Source organism: Mirounga angustirostris, unplaced genomic scaffold, assembly GCF_029215605.1.
Source record: "Mirounga angustirostris isolate CCGP_5_RB_7025 unplaced genomic scaffold, mMirAng1.0.hap1 SCAF_7, whole genome shotgun sequence".
Taxonomy (NCBI): Eukaryota; Metazoa; Chordata; class Mammalia; order Carnivora; family Phocidae; genus Mirounga; species Mirounga angustirostris.
The window spans coordinates 112,901,720-112,926,789 of record NW_026991715.1 but is presented as its reverse complement, the minus strand read 5'-3'; the positions used below and the strand labels follow the sequence as shown (position 1 = coordinate 112,926,789).

General features: G+C 45.9%; 1 protein-coding gene across 1 annotated transcript in view; it reads right to left on the bottom strand.

Moving 5' to 3' along the window:
• Positions 1-25,070, bottom strand: part of PDE6A (phosphodiesterase 6A) — a 57,207-nt gene that overhangs the window by 15,745 nt on the left and 16,392 nt on the right. Inside the window, exons 6-17 of the mRNA XM_045887797.2 lie at positions 20,992-21,056; positions 16,064-16,130; positions 13,119-13,166; positions 9,914-10,063; positions 9,222-9,365; positions 7,306-7,371; positions 6,964-7,110; positions 5,978-6,085; positions 4,202-4,311; positions 2,627-2,714; positions 2,339-2,439; positions 1,823-1,930 (exon numbers count right to left, since the gene is read on the bottom strand). Coding sequence (XP_045743753.1) covers positions 1,823-1,930; positions 2,339-2,439; positions 2,627-2,714; positions 4,202-4,311; positions 5,978-6,085; positions 6,964-7,110; positions 7,306-7,371; positions 9,222-9,365; positions 9,914-10,063; positions 13,119-13,166; positions 16,064-16,130; positions 20,992-21,056 — 1,202 coding nt within the window. The remainder of the gene's footprint in view (positions 1-1,822; positions 1,931-2,338; positions 2,440-2,626; positions 2,715-4,201; positions 4,312-5,977; positions 6,086-6,963; positions 7,111-7,305; positions 7,372-9,221; positions 9,366-9,913; positions 10,064-13,118; positions 13,167-16,063; positions 16,131-20,991; positions 21,057-25,070) is intronic.

The window sequence follows — 25,070 nt, the reverse complement described above, 5'->3', positions numbered from 1 at the left end:
GCAGTGTGGCAGTCTTGTGGGACTAGCCCTTAACCTGTGCGTTCTAATGCTATCTCCATATAGACAGTGTCAGAATGGGGTTAAATTTGTAGGACACCCAGTCTGGGTCCACCAAGAAATGGAGGAAAAAAAACCCATCAGACTACCTCACGGTCCCAACATCATTTATGCACTTATCCCTTTCTTCACTGGTATAAAATGCACTTTTTAAAAAAAGTTTTATTTATATCTCTACACCCCACGGGGGCCAAACACACAGCCCCGAGATCAAAAGTTGCATGCTCTTCCGACTGAGCTAGCCAGGTGCCTACAAAATCCACTTTTAACACAGGCATAGTCTTTCGAGCTGCCCCCATTGACCTGTCCTACTCATGTCTAGGACTAAACTGCCTTTAGTTCTGCTCTTCCTACCATTACTCTTGTATTTCAGAATTTTCGGCTATTCTTGCTTACGTATTCCTCATAAGAATTTTGGCATTGCTTCCTAATGATCCCCGAAATAAAGTTGATGTTTTCCTTGGACTCACCTTAAATGAATCATTAATTAGGGAGAATAGACAACATTTAATACTGAGTGCCCTTATCCAAGAACAGGGTGTGCTTCTCACTTGTTCGATTTTTCCGCTGCTCCATTTTGAAATGTCCAGTCAAGCAGCGCCTGGTGCTCTTGGGAACAGCCATAGCCTGAGTGCGCCCCCTTGCTCAGTGGGGGCAGGTCGCACAGCTCCTCAAGATCAGGGGGTCTGCTTGGTTGGACAACCGCAAGGCTGAGGGAAGGGCAGCTTGCCATTTGCCCCTCTTCCTGGAGCCTGTCCCGGCAGCCACCTCTTCTCTGTTGCAGAGACTTGCAACATTTGTGGTTTAATCACACCTCATCTCCACAGAAGCATCTGGAGATAAAACCTGATAACTTCCTTGGGAATGGGGTCAAGCCTTCTCTTCCCTGACCGTCGATACCTAGGACTCATCGCAGGGGAGCCAGGAGACCATTTGGCTTGGGCCACCCAGTCACAAAAGGCCTCAAATTTACACTTCTCACCCCATCATCATTTGAGGTGAATCACACGGAGGCAACTGGAAGAACATATTCATTAAAAACTCAAGTGTGAGGGACGCCTGGGTGGCTCAGTCGGTTAAGCGTCTGCCTTCAGCTCAGGTCATGATCCCAGGGTCCTGGGATCGAGTCCCGCATCGGGCTCCTTGTTCCGCGGGGAGCCTGCTTCTCCCTCTGCCTCTGCCTCTCTCTCTCTCTCTCATGAATAAATAAATAAAATCTTTAAAAAAAAAAAACAAAAAACCTCAAATGTGAGTCCCATTACCAGACCTCATGCCGGCAAGGCACTAGAAATTTAATATAAATCATGTACCTGATTTGTGAATAGCAGAGCTATATTGTAGGACATTGCCACATATAAAGGAATGCTAAAAAAAATTAAGCCTACATATTTTGAGTAACACATAGGTATCACTCAAATCATAACTGGTGTAATGCTTTGTGTTTTATCAAAACCTTTAAAGTCATATCACGTTACCACCCGAATTCTGAATCTTATGATAGAAATACTTCAAGTACAGTGCTTTTTGTATCCAGAGAAATAAAACAATATTATCTTACGTTTTAGTGTTAAAATAAAAATTAAACATATACCATAGTTTCTGCAATTCCGTTTGGGCATAACTTCATTGTTTTCAGATGTTGGCAGCCTCTAAAATGGCAAGTGTCCCAGGGCTCCCTTGAGGACGGCAAGGCCTGTCAGCGCAGCATCTCACCTCAGGGACCCCCGGCTTAGGGAAATCAGGGGTTAAGCCCTGTCTTACTCACATAACGATTTCCTTTCGTGTCTGCTCCAGCATCATGTACTGCGTCCACTCCTGTTGGGTTTCATAGGTCTTAGACTGATCCACGATCTTTTGGAACATCGTCCTCTTCCTGCAAAACACACCAGTTCGTTAAAGGAGCTCGTCTTAGAATAAGGCAAACCCCGGGGCTTCTAACATTGGCTGTTTCAGACAGAGGTTTCTGAAAACAACATAATTAACAAAACAAGGTGGAAAGAACCCAGGCCCAGGAGTGAAGACCTAGGTTCTCACCTAGACTCTGTCACCAATGTATTACCTGGATCTTACTTAGCCAATTTTCCCCCTGGATTTCAGCGTCTCATGGATACAATGGGAGTGAGAATATCTAACTCCCAGGATTGCAGTGAGAGTTACTGTTTCATAGCACAAGAGCTGTGCCTGGCACACAGAACATATTAAATCGATTGGATCTATGGTGTTTATTATTATAGTCATTGTTATGGTTATTCTTGTTCTTAAAATGAAAAGAAATACCAACTTGAAATACAGGGCGAGGTCTGTGGCAATGATTGCTATATCCATCATGTGGATTGCATGCTCATGCTGTCTGCGATTGAGATTTTGGAAGATATTCAGGCTCTGAAGAGAAAACCGTAGAAGAGATGTGAGAAGTGATGCTGGCAGGATAGTCAGCTACCGATGGTGACCCCCTATGGTGGGAGAGGCAGCCCAGGCCGATGGGAAGAGTGCTGCCCGGCCACACTCAGGCTTCTTGTGAGATGGGGGCTCCCGGCAGGCAATGCAGAGGGCCCTCCACCCATCCTACCTCATCTCTCAGCAATGTTTTGCCGAACTCCAAGTGGTGTCTTTCCAAGATGGAGGACCCATGGAGCTTGGCCAGTGGGTTCTGGGATCTGAATGGGAGACACACACACACAATCAGTATGGAATGGCCAAGAGGAAGGTTAAAGACGTCATCCAGTCCTGCCCCCTCCTAATTCTGCAGGCAGAGAGGCTGACGGCCAGCACTGAGAAGGAGCTTGTCACACGGTGAGATAGTGGGAAAGAAGACTAGACATCAGGTCTCCTGAATCTCAGGCTTTAGCTTTCTCCACAGCTGATTCCGAGCCTCTCTGGGCTCATGGACTCCTTAGAGAGGCCGTTGAATAGCGTGTGCCCCAAAGGCACACACACATACAACGCCACAGGCAATTTTAGAGATTTCTGGGTTCTCTGTACTCATTCATGGACATTGGCCCTGGGCCATACTTTAAGGATCACAAGGCCTTGATGAAATACTTGAGTCTCAGGAGAAGCTAGGAATTCCCACAAGTGGTGTGTTTATTCATGTCTTTATTCAATATATATTTGTTGAGCACTTACTGTGTGCCAAGCACTGAGCTCAGTATTCAGCTTCCCATAAGATAAAGTGTAAACACGACCTCTAGCCTCAGAGCAGCATGTTCTAGGGCTTGTTTATGACTTACAGGCTGTGGGCCCTGGGCAGAGCCTCAGTTTCCTCCTCCATAATATGAGTATAACACTAGTCCCTGATCTACCCAGCCTACAAGGTGGTTATGAAGGTCCGCCAAGACCATGGTGCAAGGACCATGTTTCAGAGGCTGTCTGGAATGTAAGCTGTGTGAGGACAGGGACTGTGTCTGCTACCATGGTACCTCCTTTGTCTAGCACAGGGCCTACCACACTTATATTAGGAGCATTACAAATACAAGGTGAATGAGTGAGCCAGTGTCAGTTACTAACATTTGGCTTAAATTCATTCAGCAGGTAGGAAGGCAGAGAGGGAGGGAGTTTCATATATTGCTGTGATAGCAAATTACCACGAACTTAATAGCTTAAAACAGTAAAGATTTATTATCTTATAGCTCTGGAGTTCAGAGTCTAAAATGGGTCCACAGAGCTGCTTTCCTTCTGGAGGCTCTAGGGGACAATCTGTTCCCTTGCCTCCTAGCTTCTAGAGGCCACCTATCTTCCTTGGCTTGTAGCCCATCCTTCATCTTCAGAGCCAATAGTGCGGTATCCTCTCTCCTCTCTAACCTCTTGCCTCCCTCTTAGAAGGACACTTCTAACTACATGGGGCCCACTTGGATAACCCAGGATAATCCCTATATTTCAAGATCTTTAATCACATCTTTGAAGTCCCTTTTGAATATAAGGCAACATATTCCCAGGTTCCAGGCATGGTGCCATGGACATATTTGGGGGTCATTATTCTGTCTGTCACTGGAGTTTACCCAGACCCACAGGGCAGGAGGAAGTAAGAAGCTGTGGACCGTGGGACTTTCCCTTGGCCAGTGAATCTGCCTGAGAGCCTTTCAGATCTGGGTAATGAATCCTGGGAACGGGAGGCAGAGAAGGGGGACAGTGAGGGCCGACTCACTTCATCTGGTAGAGGTTGTTGGTGCCTCTGTGGTCAATGTCATGGCAAAAGGCAGCGGTGACCATGGCCAAGGCCTCCAGGTCCGTGAAGTATCGCTTCAGCTTTCCAGTCTGGAAGAGCAATCAGAGGTGCCACTCATTCCTTCCTTACAGGGGTTGGAAGCAGAGCAGATGTGAGGGGGAGGCCTGGGGCTTGGGAACACAGGGCTGACCTTGGCTCTGTCCCTGGCACAATAGTTTGACCAGATGTTTGTCTGGGACTGGGGGTTTTTTCAAGGATATGGGACTTGCCATACTAGAAGTGGAACAGTCCCAGGCAAACGGGGATGGTTGGTCACCCTAGTTCTGAGCGATCTTAACTGGTCCAGTCTCCCTCCGGGCCCCAGTATCCCAATCTGCCTACTGGAGGTAGGGTGCACTGGACTAGACAGATGGTTGAGAAATTGCAGCTGTCAGGTTTTAGGATCTGGAGGGCTTTTGAACATGCCCAGACTGGCAAAACAGACCCTCCACTGGTTTAAGCACAGCCCAGAAGAATCTTTCCCTGAGCCTCCTTCAAATACTTCTAGTTTATGCTGGGCGTTGGAGAACGGGTTGGGGAAGAGCTCTGGAGAGGTGATGCTGACTCTGTGACTCTAAGAAATAAATCAAGTCTCAGCGGTGTCACTGTCATCTTCTGTGGTGGCCTGGCCAGAATTCCTGCCTTGAGGCCCTAGTGCCTATCCGGCCCCACCATTCCAGCCATGAGGGAAGACCTGAGGAGGAGGGGGGCTGGACAAGGCCAGAGACTTGCATCATAATCTGGATGGGAAACATTTTACATGAAATATGAATCTCTGAACTCTCTGAACCGAAAAGACTGACACAAATACACATAGGTATATCCATCCAAGGACACCGTGGCAGTGTTTGTAACAGCGAAAGGTCGACAACGAGCCCTGTGTCTAACAGTAGGGGGCTTGGCAAAGATATCCTGGTGTATTTGAACAATGCAGAATACTATGCGGCCATAACATGGTATCATGGATAAGCCTCGAAAGCATCATGCTGAGTGAAAGAAGTCAGACGCAGAAGGGCTGATACTGTCCGAGGTACTTAGGGTACATGTGGTACTTAGGGTAGTCAAATTCATAGAGACAGAAAGGGGAAAGTGGTCACCAGGGCTGGACAGAGGGAAAAGGGGAATTGTTGTTTGATGGGGACAGAGTTTCTATTGGGGAAGATGAAAAAGTTCTAGGGGCGGATAGCCGTGATGGTGGCACAACATGGTGAACAACGTACTTAATACCCCTGACTGAACCATACACCTGAAAACGGTTAAAACAGGGAGTCTTCTGTGATGTATATTTAACCACAATAAAAAATTAAATATATGGAGAACGTGATTGGTATAGTTTTTCAAATGAAGAAACATGTTCTAGGATATAACTATTCAGTTGGATATAAACAAACAGACACTCTGTGTGTCTGCGTGTGTAAAAATAGGTCTCGATGCTTCTAGAAGAGGATTTGTGAGGAGCTCTGCCATGGTTATCTCTAAATAACCGCACTGGCGTTGCGGGCAGCCTGCCCTTTCCTTCACTTTTTATTTTATACAACTCTCTCTGCCCGGAAGTCACGTAGGCTAAGCGTGTGCTCCTCTCGCGCCATTTTTTTTTTTTTAAAGCACCGAAGCGAGAGCAAAGGGGCTACTTCCGGGCGCTGGGGGGAGGTCATCCGGTGGGGCCGGAAGCGCCCGCCGCCGTCCGCCGCCGTCCGCCGCCGTCCCCCGCCGTACCACCAGCAAGGAGAACATGGTCTGTCCCACGTTGAAGCCGTGCCGCCAGTTGTGGTAGGTGATCCTGCGGTAGCCCTTGCTCAGCGAGTACATGAACCGCACCAGGGCCTGCGAACACGGGCGCGGGAGTGAGGCCTGGGAGGCCCTGCCCCCCCGCCCCCCGACCCCCGACCCCCGACCGGGACCGAGCGGGCGAGCAACAGCTGCGGGAACGCTGGCAGAGTACTTTGCAAATGGCTAAATACGAGCAAAATGGACGTTGTTGGGAAACCAGGTGCGTGTGAGACCCTCCACTAACCCCGCTAACGGAGCGTCATCGGGGTTTCCCAAACTGGGTCCCGGAGAGCTACCGGGGAGGAAAACCAAAGGGGTCTTTAAGTCCGTGGTTCTCCAACATGAGTGCCCATCAGAATCACCCGGAGGGCTTGTTAAAACACACACTTTCTGATTCATTAGAGCTAGGAGAATGCGTGTGTGTGTGTGTGCGCGCGCGTGCACAACGGAGACTTTGTGCTTCTGATACATTCTCAGGTAGTGCTGTTGTGGTTTGGGGCAGCACTTGGAGAACCGCTGCTTGAATCAAACAAGTCTGGGAAATTCTGAGCTTAACCCCCACCCCCACCCCAGCCCCCCCTTCCCCGTCGTCCGTCCCCAGGCCCCTAGATTCACAGTAGGCTGTAAGGAATCCTGCAGGGGAAAAGGCCTGTCTAAACTGACCCACAATTCCCACCCTTGTTTCACTATTAGTTCCCAATCATGCCTTGGGAACTCAGTGCCTCACAAGCCACCTTGAGAATCCAGCGCGCCCAGAACACTACAGTTCAGAGGAACTGGGTGTCTCTTTCCTGATAAATGACTCACCTGTGCAACATGACTAATGCTTTATAGCCTCAAAGCTGAAGGTACACTGTTTACAGATTGAGTTTAAAAAAAAAAAAAAAAGCAAGAAGAAAAAAGGAATCGGAAGAGGTTTATTTTGACCTTACCTCCTGAGGAATGTGAAATTTGTCCACCACTTTGAGCTCATAGTACATCTGTATCCCGCATTTCACCAGCTCCAGTTCCGTGAGGGGCAAGTCGCTGAAGTGGAACTTATTGATCTCGAACTTCTCTGCATCTGGCAGCTCTCCTTGCTGTGTAAGGAGGGGCGTCCAGGGGTTGGGGCACCTGAAGGTTCGTGGGCCCCTCCCCCGGCAGCCCCCAGCCCTGGCCCCATCCCAGGTCTGCCTGGAGGATCAGAGCAGGGTGGGCAAGGGGCATGCTTTGCGAGGCAGCCCCCTGCCCTGCGCACGCTCAGGGCACAGCCTGCGAGGTTCTGCCCTGCTCACCAGGATCTCAGCGAGTTCCTCTTCCTCGCATTCCCAAGGCTCCTTCCCGTACACCTCTCTGGTTTTCTGCCAGTGCCCAAAATAGCAGAGAGAGAGAAAAAAAATCGGTTACTATATCTGAGGTCTGAATATGGCTCCACTTTTCCATTTCCATTCTCCTCCTTCCTCCAAAGTGCTTGCAGCGGGGGCCACCAACTCAGAGAGGCTGCCCTTCACCATTCATTGATGGGCAAAATAAAAGTCCTGGGCTTCCGGCTGCGGGGACCTGCCTGCAAGTTCAGCTTTGCCACTTACTAGCAGAGCTGCTTAATGCCTTCGATCCTCCATTTTCTCACCTGTAAAATGGGGATAATAAAAGTACTTAACTGGTGAATTAAGATTAGATTTATGCCAAGTCATTTTGAAAAAACATGTATACAGCTAGATGAAATAATGCACGTAAGTCCCTCAGTGCAGTTCTTGGCACATAGCAAACACTAGAATTAAATAATGTTGCTGATATTCTTATTGTTTCTATTACTGACTGGAGTCAGAAGGTCTTGCTCATGGTCCTGGCTCTTCCTCTCACTTACTGTGTGACTTGGGGCAAGTTTCTTCCTTCCCTGGGCCTATTGTACCATGCATGTGCCAGAGGAGGGGGGACCTGGACCCAGTTTCTTGCTTCTGATTTCTTGACCCAGAGCATAATCTGTTCACTTTTCACTGGTTCCCTGAGGCTATGCTGCCAGAGGGCCCACATATCCATCACTTGGCTGAAATCATGGACTGAGACAAGCAAACCATGAGTCAGTTCATCCAAACTAGATGATTTCTCCTTTGAATTTATCAGTGATTGGGATGAAATGATCAAATTTGTTGTGATATCTTCCGAGCTTAAGAAATCACTTCTGAAAACATTGGCCTGTATTGTTTCAACTTGTGAGATCTATAAGCAAGGTCCTGGGAGCTTAGCTGGACATCTTATCCAATGCCATTTGGCTAACTCAATTGACTTCTAAGATCATGATCTCTTTGAGAACAAAATTCCAGGAATGATGAGTCACTAATCACCATATATCTTTCAAAGTACCTCATCCAGTTTCCTACCCCAGGTAGGACTCTCCTCTGTAGCATCCCTGATAAATGATCACCCAGCCTCTACTTGGATACCTCTCTTGACAGGGTGCTCACTACCCCATGAGGCAGGCCCTGTTCATAAGAATAGTAGAGAATTTGCTCATTATCCTGATAAAGTTTAAACGAGAACTATTTAATGAGCTGGGTGATTAGGGGACAAGGTACTTCCCCCTTCTGGACCTCAGTTTCTTCATATCTGCAACAGGGATAGAAACACCCTGCCCACCTTAGTGTGCGGTTGTGAGCATCAAACAATACACTAAGTGTGAAATTGCCTTATAAACTGTAAAGTGATGAAACTATGTGAGGACTCCCTACTAACATCTAACTCCTTCTGTCATACTTCCTTGCTCACCAAACTCCTCTGTGATCTGATTGGGTTTCTGAGTGAGCTGGCCCCATGGAGGGAGTCTCTGAGAAACTGACCATTGTCCATCGGGCTGTCAGAGAGAGCTTCCTCTCAGAGTAGGTGCTGTGGTTGGGTGACTCCATCTCTACTACCAAGTCAGCCCTCAGCACAGTGAAAAATGGAGTTTCCAGAGCTGTTAAGCCAAGATCTGGCCCTAAGACTGAGGTGGCATGCAAAGGACAGCTGTTGTCAAGCCACACAGATCAGCCATTATGTATGAGTCGCTGGTATTCGTGGAGCCATCCATCCATCCGTTGAATGTGAGGGGCCCGGGACATCCCTGTGCAAGGCCAGCCCACTCGTCTCTGCCTTCACGGAGCTTGAGTATTGCTCTGGCCACGTACCAAGGGTGTTTCTGCTAGAGCAGAAACAATAAAAGAACTTTACCCACCAGGATTTTCTGGATTTCTTCATTGTCGCACTTCACGTGGTATTTTACCATGTCCTGGAAAATATCCTTCCTGTTTTCAAGTCTGTTCATTGACTCATAGGTGTCAGGGTTTAAGACGGACCAGCCCAGGAATTGAGCCAAAGACTGAAAGGAAAGAAAAGAAGAACATCCAGAGGCAGAACACCCAGGCTTGATCCTGTCTTTGCAACTTAAGGCAAGACTCCAGGATTCCATTTCCTCAGCTGTACGATGGGTTTGATCAGCTGGGTGTTACCCTCCTCAAAGAGATGGTGTGAGGATGAAGATCAAACAATGGATGGGAATGCACTTTAAAATAAAGTTCCAACACACATAAAGCATCATTCTTATCTGTAATAACTTTACCCAAGTATGTGTACCCATGTGGGAACAGGAGGCATATGGGAACTCTGTACTTTCTGCTCATTTTTGCCATGATCCTAAAAATGCTAAGAGGTAAAGTTTATTAATTAAAATTTGTTTCAAAGGGAATGTGGATTTCTCTGACAGCACATGGTAGTGCAGAAGTGGGAGCAAAGAGAGCAGACATTTAGGCTGAGTCAGAGTCGCATCGAAAAGGTAAGCTCCCACCCCTTCCCAAGTGAGGGCCCCCCACATGCTGGCAACAAGCCAACGCTGCAACCCAATGGCAAAGGCCTCCTCCCAAACCATACCTCCATGAGGGTCTCGTCCATCTCATCAAAGGGCTTCCCATCTTTGCGATTGTAAAATGTGGCCACCCCAACAATTTCTTCCTTCTTGTTCACAATTGGCATAGAAAGGACATTCTTAATCATCCATCCGGACTCATCCAGAGGCTCTTTCTACAAGAGAAGCCAGAGTAGGTTACAAATCTGTTACTGTTCAGGAGGACCTTTCATTCAGAAGTCTGGCCAGAACTGGCCCTAGAAATAGCAGTCAGAAAAGGACAAGGGAACAATAATTCTGTCTGCTTGTTATCAACAACATATGCAACAACAGAGGAGGAGCAGAGGGGTTCCAATGAGTTTAAATACCATATAGTTCACCAGCCTCTGTGCGTCAAAACTTTCAGACTTTCTGCCATGCCAGCTATTTAGGTCTGTTTAAAAAGTGCCTGTGCTTTCCAGGTAATATCTATAAAATGAAAACTGCAAAACAACTAGGGTCTGTGGGTAGGTGGTAAACAAAGCAGATTGTGGCTATGTCAACACAACCTTTGGCTTAATGATGGGCTCTGTGCTTTTTTTACACCTGCCTGCTCTGAGAAGAGGTTAAGGTAATCTGGAGTGTTTCACCTGCTTCTGATCGTTCAGAGTCTCTCATTCACGGTGTCTCCCACACACTACCAGTTCTGGAAAGGGCTTAACAAAGCCATCATTAAAGATCTTGTTTGTTTGTCTCTTGACTCTGTTTTTTTTTTTTAAGATTTTATTTATTTATTCATAAGAGACAGAGGCAGAGGGAGAAGCAGGGAGCCTGATGCGGGACTCGATCCCAGGACCCCGGGATCATGACCTGAGCCAAAGGCAGACGCTTAACCATCTGAGCCACCCAGGCGTCCCTGTCTCTTGACTCTTGACGTGACTTCCTGGGTTACTTTTGGCCTGTCATTTTATCTCAGTGGGCCTCAATTGTCTCATCTGTAGATGGGGATGGTAGCAAGAATCTCTGGCTCACGGAACAAATGAGACAAGGGAGCTGAAATATCTCGGTCAGTCGTAAGGTGTCCCTTTATGAGTCATTTCCCCTCTGTCTGAGCCTCTCACTTTTATCATTTATAACATGGCAATGACTAGACTAGGTCATTTCTAGGCTCTTTTCTCATGGATTCATAAAATATTAAACGTTTAACTGAGCTAGAAATCGAAAAAACCAAGGCAAATGAGGCACAAAAGTTATCCTCAGGTTGCTCATAATCTGGAAGGTAAGCGAGCAACTGCACAGCAGGTGGGGAGCTTCTTATGGTTCTGGGGGAACCAGAGGAGGGAAGGAAATCAAGGAAGGCTTCCTGTACTTGGAGAGTCTTCCAGTTCCAAAGTTCTAAGATTCTTAAGGTGGTGAGATGGTGATGAGGATAATGATGATTTCAGTAACACTGGAACTCAGCACCTGGTGGGAAAGTGACTCCAGGAGGATGCAGATTACAGCCCAAAGAGCAAGGGGCTGTTGGTCAGGAAACATGAGTTCCAGCTCTGCCTTCCCCCCAAGTCTCTACCTAACCTTCGGGGAACCCCTTCCTTCTGAAGGCCATGATAAGGAGACAGGTTTTATTGAAAGCCAAACAAGAAAGCATTAAGGATTTTTAAGCAGAGAAGTTACTTGATGCAGCCTGAGTTTCGAAAAATTACTCAGGCTACTTTATAGAGGATGAGTTGGAGGAAGAAGCCTAGAATCTAAAAACAAGATCAGATTTGATTTTTTTAATGTGGGTAAATGGAATTAATTGGGTAGGGACCAAGTTCTGTATGGTTATAGTCAGGTTAGCCGCTCTCGGCAACAATTGGAGCTCGTCACACGGATACGATCAAAATTCCAACACAAGACATACAATGTTAACTTTGGAAGGATATCCTTGCTGAGCTCTTTCATGATGTTCCTCAAAGAGTAAAAAAATAATTCACTAATTTTTCTAAGAGTCATTATTTTCTTCTTAATTATTTCCTAATTGCTAATGCTTTGTTTTTCTTCCATCTGGCGGGCTAACCTCAACAAATATTGATAGGCCACCTGGAGCTGAAGATATTAAGAAAGATAAGGCCCAACCGTTGACCAAAGGAAGCTGATATTCTGCTGAGAGGAATTAATCTGAAAGCAAAGAAGGGTAATAAAAGATAAAGTAAGGGGAATATAGTATGGAGAACTCCAGGCCACGTGTCATCTGTCCTTGCCGTGTGTCATCTGGCTTTGGTCTACTTCTCTAGAATCTCCTCCTGCCACTCTCCACGCTACCTCTCACTTAGATTCATAGGGCTACTCTACGTCCTTCCAACAAGCTCTCTCTTTCCTGTAGTCTTCTCTCCTTTCTTTGCTGCCCCAACATAATTGCTCAGGGACATTCCTTGATTCCTTCCAGATTAAGTCAGGTCCCCAGAAAGATTCCCTCCTCTATCCTTCTGTCCTTTTTTGACCAGCACTCCATGGCCTTTCTCCCCATGGAGATAAAGACCATGTCTGTCTGATCCACCATTGCGGCCAGTGTAGCCCTGTGTCAAATCCTGGCACAGAGAACGCCCTCCATAAACACTTGTGAAAAAGACAGATAAAATCAAATGGAGTGCTAAACAGTATTCCATGAAAATCCCAAAGAGACAGAAATGATATTAGCCAGAGGAAACAGAATAAGACTTCATAGAAGTTTCATAGCATTTGAGGTTGTACTGAAGGGCAGAGAGTATTTGGGCAGGACAGGATGGTTCCGGGGCAGGGGAACAACATAAGCAAAGGTCCAGAGGCCAGAAAGTAAAGCGTGTGAACATTAAAACCAAATGGAACCTTGGAATTTACCAAAGTAACTCCCTCCCCACTTCCATGGGCACATGGTTTTTTTCCAATCCGTGTTTTTTTTTTTTTAAAGATTTTATTTATTTATTTGAGAGAGAGAGAATGAGGACAGCATGAGAGGGAGGAGGGTCAGAGGGAGAAACAGACTCCCTGCCAAGCAGGGAGCCTGATGCGGGACTTGATCCCGGGACTCCAGGATCATGACCTGAGCCGAAGGCAGTCGCTTAACCAACTGAGCCACCCAGGCACCCCTCCATCCGTGTTTTTACTTTGTTGAGACTGCTTCCCAGTAAATAGATGGATTTTAATGTATTCAAACCCTCTTTGGGGGTATTCAAACCCTCTTTGGGGGAAAAAATATCAGACGACTAAGAGACCAAAGAAATAATGACTTACCTGGAATGTAAAAAAGTCCTCCTCAGGCGCATTCATGATGTTGCAAATCTGAAAGCCATGAAGAGAAATAATGGAGCTGTGATTAGACTCGATAGCATTCCCAGTGAGCCCTGTGTGCTATCTTCAGAAACGCTACGTCCTTGCCCAAGGCGTTCACATTCTTTTCCTCAGGTAGACATGCCCATGATGGCTTTCAATGATTAACTGAGGCTACTGAACAGAAAAGCTACCTTATGAACATTATTTCTTGCCATTTGCTTCACTCCTTAGTCATTTCCAAGCTTTGAAAAAATTGAGGCTACAGTTTGTCATTTTTAATAGCCGTATGGTATCTCATTTTGTTGTTTCTCTTTTGTTAAATATTTGGATTGTATCCAATTTTTGTCATTATTAGTGTAAATAATGCCACTCCAAGCATCTTTAAACCAATTACACTTAGGTTTGGTATTGTTTGTTTTGTAAAGAAGGAGTTTTTTCTTGGGGTATAAACCCAGAAGGAGAATGAGAAATAAAAGGTGTTGTAGCTCTGGTTTTATGTTGCCAGACTCCTCTCCTAAAAATTGAACCAGTTTACCCTACCATACATAGGAGACTTAGCTGACACTCCAGAGCCCTGCCCATGGGACCTCTGTGTACAGTTGCATAGTGTGTGTACTGCACAAAAACATCTCACTGAGGGGCTGACTGGGAGCTGAAATCCAGCCTATTCTTGACTCAGCCTGTTTGCAGAGCCATGCTCCTCGTCTTTCTCTTTTTGTCCACTGAGAAGTGGTACTTTTGTCTAGTTCTCAAAAAGGCACCAATATGAGCTTGAAGTAACCCAGCCAGTCCCACTGGCCCTGACCATCCTATGGTCTCAGAGGGTGAGCAGTCTCTGCTCCTGTTCCAGAACTGGCCTCTCTTTAGACCAATTCCATCAGTTGCCATTGTTCCCTCCTGATCTCCAACCTCTCCGAGGGCTCTTTCCCTTCAGCCATGAGCTTGCTTGAGTCTTTCCCATCCTGGAAAATGAAATCCTCCCTCGACCCAAACATGGTCCCAGTAGCAACCATCCAGGCTTTCTCCTGTTCTTTTCTTTTGCGATTCTCTACCTCCTCATTACCCATTCACACCTTGGCAGACCACATGCTGGTCTCCACATCCACCTCACCACCAAATATGCTCTCATCGGGGCCACCAGTGATCTAACTGCCAAACTCAATAGGGTTTTCAGTTCTTATCTCGCTAGATCATTTTTGCTGCATTTGGCCATCTCTCTACTTCCTTGGTTTCCATGACACTATTCGCTCCCGGATCTCCAGATACCTCTGAGCCCTCCTTCTGATCCTCCCTCACACATTCCTCTTTCTCCACCTAATCTTTAAATGCTGGCATCCCAACAGTATCCCACCCCAGGTCCCTCTCACTCTCCCTGGTGACTTCATTCACACACATGGTTTCAGGTACCATCTGGTCCTGATATCTTCCAAATCCCCATCTCCGTCCCTCCTCTCTCCCACAGCTTCAGAGTCATCTCTTCAGCTGCCTACTGGACATTTGCTGCCGAAAAATGTCTCAGTGTCACCTTGTCTGCAACTTACCTCCTCATCTTGCATCCAAACCTGATGGCAGCACTACTTATCCAACCCAGAAGCCCGAAATTGGCTCTGACTCTTCTTTCTCCCTCCCTCTCTGCTCACAATCACAAAGTCCTGCCAGTTTTACCCTCCCGGTATTAGATCTGATCCCTGATCTCCCTCTCTCCATCTTGTCTGTCAGACTTGTGTGAGTATCAAACGAGCAGATTTATTTACTGCGTGGCTCCTAGGCACTCAATGGCTATGTGCCATGCTGGTACTCTTCACTGTCTGTGCCCTTGCTGAGATGCTCCTTTTCTCTTGCTTATAAGGATATATTTTGTGCTCTGCCTCTTAATCCCTTCAGATCTCTCTGAGTTATCTTTTTAAAATGAAAATTGACTATGCCAATCTCTTGACCTCTTCCTCTCTCAAACCTAATATTCCAGCCACACTGGACTGTACACACCATGCCAGTCAAACCTCCAGGCCTGGGTTTGCTCACGTTGTTGCCTTCATCTTGAATCCCCTTTCCTGTTCCTGCCCGCCTAATAACCTATTTATTTTAAAACCACTCAGACTAACACTCTAGGAAGAAAAGCCTGGTTTATATGCCTCCTACTTTGTGTTCCTAGAATATACCCAGTATATCTCTCTTGTGTCCTCATCACATTGTATATAAGAATCTGTTTAAAATATCTCCCCCTTCGATTATGAGCTTCAGAACAGAAGTTGTATCTGGTACATCTATCTGTCTATCCCCAAAGCCAATGACAGTGCCTGGTACCTAGAAAATATTCAATATATAAACTTCTGGCTATGTGAGCAGCATTGAGTAGTGTGTGCCTGGGGAAGGATAAAGGGGTGACTGGGCTCAAATATGGGGGTGATGTGCAGCTAACAGACAAGACCTTTCTTTCTAGGGCAGGGGATGCTTACTCCATTTTTGACCCCGAGTGGGTGGGGCGTGGTGGGAGATGGAGCATTTGAGCTCTGCTGTACATGGTACAGCTGGAAATATGGCAGGGATGAGGGGTAAAGAGTGGCAACTGAGTCTCTGGAATGAGAGGCTGGGACTGGGTCTGTGGTGAGCCTGGGAGACCAGTCTGCCATTTGCTTTTGTCCCTGACACACGAGCAAGTATCTTTAATTGTCAGTGAGACTAAGCACCTTCCCATCTAAGGATTATTTCTCTGTGTATTTCATATTTCCTCAGATGTCAATTCTCTGTTCATGTCCTTCGACCAAGTGTCAAGTGAGTTGAGAAATGAGAGAGTCAGGCTTTGAGAGACCCACACTTCCTATCATGTTTCCCACTCTCTCGATCTGAAATCCTTTTACTCTTCCAACTGATTCAAGACTCTCCCTCTTCCAAGTTGTGTTACTTACCAGGCCATTCTGGGCAACATAAGTGGGCAGACCACTTACTAAAGCCCAATGATCAGGAGGTGGATTCCTGTAAAGGCCAAAGACAACTGGTAACTTTTGATGTAGGGACAGTTGGACTAAAACCTTGAATCTGGGTCTTTGCCCCTCTCTACTCTCATGGCTCTCAAGTCCTGCTTACATTGCCTATGCCTGAATGAGCCCCAAATCTTGTCTAAGCATCTTAATGTTTCAAATTTAGACATGGAAAAAAAGCATGATGAATACATTTTATGATGGCACACTGAGTGTGATTATCCAAGAAAAGGGACAACACTGATTGCTGAACAAAAGCAGGCACCATCTTTTCCCTCCATTAATACACAGAAAGAGGTAGCTTAATTCCATAGAGAGACTGAGGGAACTCATCTACAGTGAACTCCTACCACGCACCGAGCACTAAGCTGGGTGCTTTACGTATTTATTTATCCCTCATGACAATATTACAATTTTTGGTATTATTATCTTTTATTTATTGTAAGATTATACTTTTTTGTTGTGAGAAAAGATATAAATGTGGAAAGATGCATTAAGATCTTCATGAATCGGGGGTGCCTGGGTGGCTCAGTCATTAAGCGCCTGCCTTCGGCTCAGGTCATGATCCCAGGGTCCTGGGATCGAGCCCCGCATCGGGCTCCCAGCTCCGCAGGAAGCCTGCTTCTCCCTCTCCCTCTCCCCCTGCTTGTGTTCCCTCTCTCGCTGTGTCTCTCTCTGTCAAATAAATAAAATCTTTAAAAAAAAAAAAAAAAAGATCTTCATGAATCGTTCTTTTGTCTTTTTCTGTTTTAATTTCTGGGCTTATGTTTATTCTTTGGGCTTATTTTTTTGCTGATTTGTTGTTAATTTCTTTTTTTAAAAATATTTTTATTTATTTTTTGACAGAGAGAGACACATCGAGAGAGGGAACACAAGCAGGGGGAGTGGGAGAGGAAGAAGCAGGCTTCCCATGGAGCAGGGAGCCTGATGCGGGGCTCGATCCCAGGACCCTGGGATCACGACCTGAGCCAGACGCTTAATGACTGAGCCACCCAGGCGCCCTTTGTTGTTAATTTCTTGAGATGATGTGATAGACCGCTCTTGTCTGTCCCTCCAGATCGACTCTTGAACCCTCCCCTCCCTGTGCCAGGAGGCCAATCTGTATAGACTACATCCACAGGGCTCCTGGCCTTCTAGCTTCTAGTTGCATATGAAGACTATTCTAATTAGTTTTTTGTTATTGGTTTCTAGGATAATTTCATTGTGACCAGGGGACATTCTATGTATTATTTCAGTCTTTTGAAATACGAAGTTTACTTTGTGGCCCATTTATCACCAGTTATTATAAATGTCACACGTATGCTTGAAAAGACTGAGTGTCCTCTGGTTTTGGGGATGGAGTGCTGTGTTCTCTCTATATCCATTCAATTAAGTTTAATTGTGTTATTTAAATATTCTATATTATGTTTTAGTCTGCTCCTCCTATCAATTAGCAAACATGGATCTGCCTATATCTTCTTATATTGCTGTCACCTTTTGCTTTTTTTTTTGAGGCCATGTTATGAAGTGTATACAGATTTAGAATTGTAATATCTTCCAGTAATAGCCAGGTGAATTAACCCCTTTATCATTAAGAATTGACTATATCTCTACTTGTGCTCTTTGTTATATTATCTAATTTTATCTGATATCTGATATTAACATAGTTATATTAGTTTTTTCTATTAGCATCTGCATGTATATATTTTTTTTCTTTCTTTTACTGCCAACCTCTCTGCATTCTTGTCTTTTAGATAGGTCTCTTATAAACAGGATGTACAGTATTTCTTCATACCTAGCAAGTCAACTGTTCCTAGACAGACCATTTCCTACATGTAACGAGAAAGATAAAATGCTGCCAGTTCATCTGTGATGCAATGTTTTTTGAACTTGTAATTATTACCTTATTAATATCAACAGGGATCTCTTAGAATTTAGAATTTAGAAATAGATTTTTTTTAAGAAAATCAGCCATTAATAGTCTTTTTTTTTTTTTAAGATTTTATTTATTTATTTGAGAGAGAATGAGATAGAGCATGAGAGGGTCAGAGGGAGAAGCAGACTCCCTGCCGAGCAGGGAGCCTGATGCGGGACTCGATCCCGGGACTCCAGGATCATGACCTGAGCCGAAGGCAGTCACTTAACCAACTGAGCCACTCAGGCGCCCTAGAAATAGATTTTTATATTCCACACTTTTCCTATCTTTTTGTGCCATTCAAAGCAACTTTCTGTTTCAGTGCTGCATTATGGTATATAATCTCTTCAAGTTACTTAAAAAAAAAAAGATTATTTGAGAAAGAGAGAGAGCGCAGAGGGGAGGGGCAGAGTGAGAGGGAGAGTTTTAAGAGTTTTAAGCGGACTCTGAGCTGAGTGAGGAACCCCATACGGGGTTCAATCTCATGACCCTGAGATCACAACCTGAGCCAAAACCAAGAGTCGGATACTTAACTGACTGCACTGCCCAGGCGCCCCTCTTTAACTTTATATGGCAATTAAATTCAATGTGGGTACAACCAATAGTGCACATAACTCAACTGAAGTCCTAACAATATCAATGGTCATGCCAAGTTCATACGTAAACAGGCAATAATAGTTACATCATTAACTGCCATCTGGCTGACAGCCATCATACAGTGTCATTGATTCTATTCCAGAAATGTCAAAAAGGGGGCGCCTGGGTGGCTCAGTCGTTGGGCGTCTGCCTTCGGCTCAGGTCATGATCCCAGGGTCCTGGGATCGAACCCTGCATCGGGCTCCCTGCTCGGCGGGAAGCCTGCTTCTCCCTCTCCCACTCCTCCTGCTTGTGCTCTCTCTCCCGCTGTGTCTCTCTCTGTCAAATAAATAAATAAAATCTTAAAAAAAAAAAAAATGTCAAAAAGTAGAAAATGATGCATCTTAGAATCAATGAAATGTGATAGATTTCTTTCTTTCCGGCCGGCAATCTTTGTCATTTAATTGGAACATTTAGTTGATTTACATTTAAAGTAATTATCAATATATTTTGGTTTAAATATTACCTTAATGTGCACTTTTTATTTTTTCCACCTGCTCTATGTTCTCTCTAAACCTTACTTTGTCTTCTTTTGGTTTGATTAACCATTTATTTAGTATTTGTACAGATGGCGTATACTTTGGCAGTCATTTAGGATAGCCGCGAATATTCTGGCTCTCACTCCTGGCACATGAGAGGGTTGCATTCTCTGTCCACTTGAGGTTGGGTGCGGCCATATACTAACTCCGGTCAGTGAAACGTGAGAAGTGAAGCGCGCCCCCTCTGGAGGGATGTTTAAGAGCCAGTGTGTGTTTTGTTGTGTTCTCGCTTTCCCTCTGGCAAGTTAGTCAACCTCGCAAGGTTCAAAATGGTGGCTGCTCCACCAGCTGTGGTCCCTGCCTGGCTACCGTCCATGCAGGATACTCCAGCCACACCCACCAACCAGCGATTTGCAGGCAGTGGGATGATAAATAAGTTTTTACTGTTTATACCACTAAGGTCTTAAGGTTTTGTTACCATAATGTAGCCTGGCCTGCTTTGGCCGATACAAAAATTGCTCTCAGAAACAGGGTGCTGCCATAACAAAGAACCTAAAATAGGTGACATAGCTTCGGGACTGTGTGGAAGGTAGCAAAGTGAGTGTGTGTTATCAGAAGCTAGAAGGATATGATGCTTGATAAACAGTGGTAAAACACTGTGGAAAACTGTGACCTGTGGTAACTAGTAACAACAGATAAAGAGTTTAATAAACTTATAGCTCTAGAAAAGAAGTTAGAATGGTTAAAGAGTATGCATTTGACAAGGTTAAAAAAAAAAAAACACGGGTGCCTCAGTGGCTCAGTTGGTTAAGCGTCTGACGCTTGATCTCAGCTCAGGTCTTGATCTCAGGGTCATGAGTTCAAGCCCGGCGTTGAGCTCCATGCTGGGTGTGGAGCCTACTTAAAAAAGAAAGAAAGGAAGGAAGGGAGAGAGGGAAGGAGGGAGGGAGGAATAAGCTTAGAAAAGAATCAGTTTTCATGCAAACAGGAATGAACAGAGAGAACCCAGAAACTAAGGACCTTGAAGCAACTTCTCAGCCCCAACCAGTTACAGATAAACCTGTGAACTGGATTGTCTGTGTGACAGGATTATCATCCTTCAGTCCAGTGATGACCAAGGTCAACTCCCATTGTGGCCTCTCATACCCACTGTTTAAAGATTAAGGTGACCGAAGGTAAATCCCAGAGTCTGATTTTGGCCTGGAGGTGTCTGCAAGTCAGTTCAGAAAGTGAGCCGGCTTCAAGGCAGAACTGTGAGTGTCCTGTTAGCACAGAGAAGGTTTCAATAGATAGCAAAGCAGCTAGGTTTCGGACAGTGACCTACTGACCGAAAAAAGTACAAAAAAGTACAAGCTTCTACTAAAGAAGGTTCTTGACTGTTAGAATCTTAAAATGGCCTTGGAGTCCTTACCACGTACAGGGAGGTGGAAGCCTTGCCCTCTGGGAATTCTTGCCTTTCCATCCTCCATGGTCCGTTAAGAAGAGGACAACAGAGAATGAGCTTTCCTTGCACCAGCTTCTTGCCTTTGCCTCACCTCCCTGGCTGGGCCCCAGATGTGCCTCCACAGGAAACCACTGGAAAGCCCTAATCAGATCCCACCGTCTTGTTCTGTAGACGGGGAACTGAGGCCTGAGACCGGAACTCCCAGGAGCTGACTCAACAACATGCAGCGTCTTTTCCCAACTCGTATGGTCTTTCTACTCTTCCACACTGTCTCCTTACTGCTCTTCCTGTCTCTGACCAAGTGTGTGGCCCTCTTGGGTTTGCTTAGTGTTGATCTTGGAATGAGTATCAATGGACATCCATAACATGCTTACCATTCTACCTGTTTTGAGGAGAAACTTACGGGATTACTTTGATGTCTTCTTTGCCATGTAGGATGTAGTCAATGACCTTGTAAAAGTTGATTTCCTAGACAAAAGAGATAAAGAAATCTATAACATGAGAGCCAGAGACAGAACTTCAGCACAAGGGTGTCCATGAGACAGGGCTTGTTCTTTACTGAGTACCCTGTGGTTTTCCAGAAACACCAGCCTGGCCCTCTCAGGGCGTATCCCGGCTGCCTCTGGAGCTCACTGTCCTCAGCTGACTCGTGATTCAGTGTGCTTAACCTTCAAACCAGCCCACCGTGGCCAGGCAGGGGCTGGGATCTGGGAAAGAGGGATAGGAAGTGTTCCAAGGGGAGCTGGGGGTTGAGCACAAGGAGAAAGAGAGAAAGACTGCTTTCTGGAGTCCAGGGAGAGAGGGAGGTGGAAAGGATACTCCTGTCCATTTAGAGTTGTGGTCAACTCAGCCATTCCTGCAGAGCTCAGCTCCATCGTTCCAGCCCCCCTTTCTCCTTGACTCCCATCACTCAGCTGCTCTCTTTGCTGTGTCAGCTCTTCCAGACTTGTCCTCCCAAACTTACTTCATGCCCCCCAACCCACTTTCCACCTCTTCCATCCTTCCCACCTCCTTGCACCATCAAAACTCCCATCCTCTAAAGTAGATCTGTTCAGTTACATGACTTCCTTTTTTTTTTTTTTTTTTCAGTTACATGACTTCCTAACGGGAAGTGGGATATTGGCAGTGGGATACTGGATATTCCCCTAACCAGGGAAAATTCTATCACCTTATTAGATCATCTGAACACCCAGCTGCAATGGGCAGGTTAAAAACCATTTTATAAATGGGAAAAATGAAACCCAGAGAGAGGAAGAAAGGGACTCATTTTATAGTAGACAGTGAGTCAGGAAGGAGTGAAACCCTTGACTCTTACTCTCAGGGCTCTTTCTGTGACACCACTTAAGGTTAACCTTATGTTAACCTAAGATAGTGTTTTACTCTCTGCATCACTCTCACCCTAAACAGGGCTATTCAAAGCATGGACCCTGGACTGGGACTATCATTTGGTACCATTCCATGACGAGATAAAAACAGAAATTGAGAGTCAGTGTTTAGAAACTTGTATATAGCCGTTTGACTGAGTTAAGTTAGGTCTGTTGAGATTAATAAAAAAGGAAGGGATTTACGATTTGCATGTCTTTGAAATTTTTAATTTTTCTGGTTATATAGTGTGATCCCCTTTTGAAAAGTATCAGTCCAAAGTGGATTGGAAATTAAAAAAAACAAACCAACAAAGCTGTTCCTTGAGTGCAATATTTTGAGAAGTACTGCTCTAGAGATGTAAATGTAGATACCTGAACCCCATCTGGTCTCCTGACTCACAACCTCCACAAAGAGAAGCTCCTGATTCAGTCAGAGGTGTCTGAATGTCCATTTGGTTGCAGGTGATCACAACTTTCTTCAAGTTCCAGAGGCTCTGCTCCTTCTGACTAGCAGCCACTAAGACTCATGCTCTAGTCTTGGTTTTACTGTGAGCACTCCTGGGGGCTCAGTTTCCCCAGCTGGAAAACCGGTGGTATGTGTTTGTTTGAGCTGCCCTAATGGGGCAGAGCTGGGCACATGGAGATCCTGTGTCTCTCTTTGTTCTCTCTCACTCCCTTTCCTGTCCTACCTTCCTCGTTAGTCTGGCCAAGGCAAGCACTGTGGACGTGGAGGGGTCCAAAGACAATCAGAAAAGAGATAATACCCAAACTAGATAATCCCCAGCTACGATTCTAAGATTGTGGTTGAATGATTAGCCATATCCCTCGTAGATTAAAATGCATATCTCCTTTGACGCGGCGATTCCATGTGTGGTCATGAATCCTAGAGACACACTTCTAAATGTGGGTAAAATCATCCTTTGCCCCAGCCAGGGGTCTCAGCCAGACTGCTTTCAGAAGTCTGGAGCCACCGTAATGCTGTCATCAGGAGGGTGGCCGCCCAGCGCCTGCATCCAGTGGATACTCTGCATGTCTCCAGAACAATGTAGCTGTATCTGTGCTGAGAGAGGAAGGGGCCGAAGTCTCGTCAAGCTGGGAAAGTCAGGCACAAACCAGAAGCATCCCATTTGTTGGGGGTGATGCTGGTGGTGGAATTCTAGGAATATCTGGGCATCTGTAGATGTTCCTGGAAGGACAGACTGCTCCCACTGGCTGCCTCAGGGGAGGCTGGACTTCCATGGTCTATCCTTTTGTACAGTGTGAGCTTTTCACAGGCTCATGTATCGCCTTTTCAGTAAATGTAAACAAATCGTGCTGCGGACATTTTTGAAAGGGAAGTTGTATCCTGTAGGCAGTTCCTGAAAGCAAAGGTGGCGGTCGGCGTTGTCGGCAGGGACCTGGTAGAGCTGAGTGGCCCTCTGTGGGGCAAGGGAGGCCGGCTTCTCTGACCTTCTCCGCCCTCCTCGGGTCTTTGTTTTAGCTCATCTGTCCTCGGGTCTGGGCTGCTCCCTGAGACCAGCTGCTGGCTCCCTGGGCCGCCCCCCCCGCCCCTCCCCCTCCGCCAGGCTTCCACCTCCAGGGGTCTCTATGAGACTCCTTCAGAAAGGTTAGAAATGGATTTTTGTCTTCTTTCTGAAGCCCACAGGAGAATCAGTTTACTTTCACAGAAAGCAACAAAAAAATCAGTGTACTTTAGGTAAATAGGGCTTTTCCATACACTGCAGCTTAGCCCAGTTGACTTCAAGGCCATATTCATGTTAAGAATTTACCAGCCTTTGGAAAGTCAAAACTGAGCCATCAATGAGCTCCTTTGTTACCTTCCACCTGAGCAGCTGAGACTACAACACAAGGGGCTTTGAAAGAGCCAAAAACACAGCCATAGCAAAATTATCCTGCAGAGAATAAAACTGCAACGTTTTACTTTTTAAAAGGAGATGAGGGGCGCCTGGGTGGCTCAGTCGTTAAGCGTCTGCCTTCGGCTCAGGTCATGGTCCCAGGGTCCTGGGATCGAGTCCCATATCGGGCTCCCTGCTCTGCGGGAGGCCTGCTTCTCCCTCTCTCACTCCCCCTGCTTGTGTTCCCTCTCTCGCTGTGTCTCTCTCTGTCAAATAAATAAATTAAAAAAATAAATAAATAAAAGGAGATGAAGTGAGGTATAGCTGCTGTTGGTGATCTTTAGACTCACGATTTGGAGAGGCTAATTGGTCAAAGTCCAGACCAAAGCTGTATTTCTCACGTGAATGTGGCACTTAAAGTGTGAGGCTGTTAGAAGGCCAGAGGGAATGCTAAAAAGCAGGACTGTAATGAGTTACTGGAAAGAAAAGCATCCTGCATTTAAATTTGTGCAAATGAATTGACCCCTCATAACCTCAATCTCCTCAACCGTGAAATGGAAATCATGAGGATACTTCCTTTATGAACCTGTTGAGAAGAGTAAATAACATAGTCCAGGTAAAGTGCCAGCAGATAATGAGATTCAACGTTGGAAGCCATGATGATTGTTTGCCTATTACGTGTCAGCCTGTGGTTTGTTACGGCTACCATGGCCTGGCCAGCCCATCTTGATTATCCAGGCATTACAGATGAGGAAGGTGAGGTTAAGAGAGGTTGTCCAAGGCCACATAATTGGCTGGCTTGCTCTTTCCAAGCCCAGTCTTTCTAAAAGATCCACTTTGGGCCAATCCTGTCATGCTGGGTCTGGGCCCCAGCTCAAGCCTATGTGTGTCTCCTCCCTAGCTGTGTCCTAGACTTAGAACTGACCTTGGAGATGAGTTCAGTGACAGATAGATGAGAAAATCAAGTTCACCCCACAGGTTAGCAACCAACCCAAACCAAAGTCCTTTGCCCTCTGGCCTTCGCCATCACAACCTAATGCCTCATACTGTTGCAAGGATAGAGCCCTTGCTACCTGAGATGTAGAAAGGTTTCTGGAAAGGACAGTCTTAACCATAAGTGCGCTAGTCACCTTGGGGAAACCGATCAAATGGTGGGCAGCATTTCCTGGACTGGCGCTTAGTAAGAAAATGTTCCATTCAGCTCCATCTTGAAGAGCCGGATAATTCAGAGCCCAGCATTTCTCTGGCCATCCTGGAGTTGGAGATGACCTCTGACCTCAGGG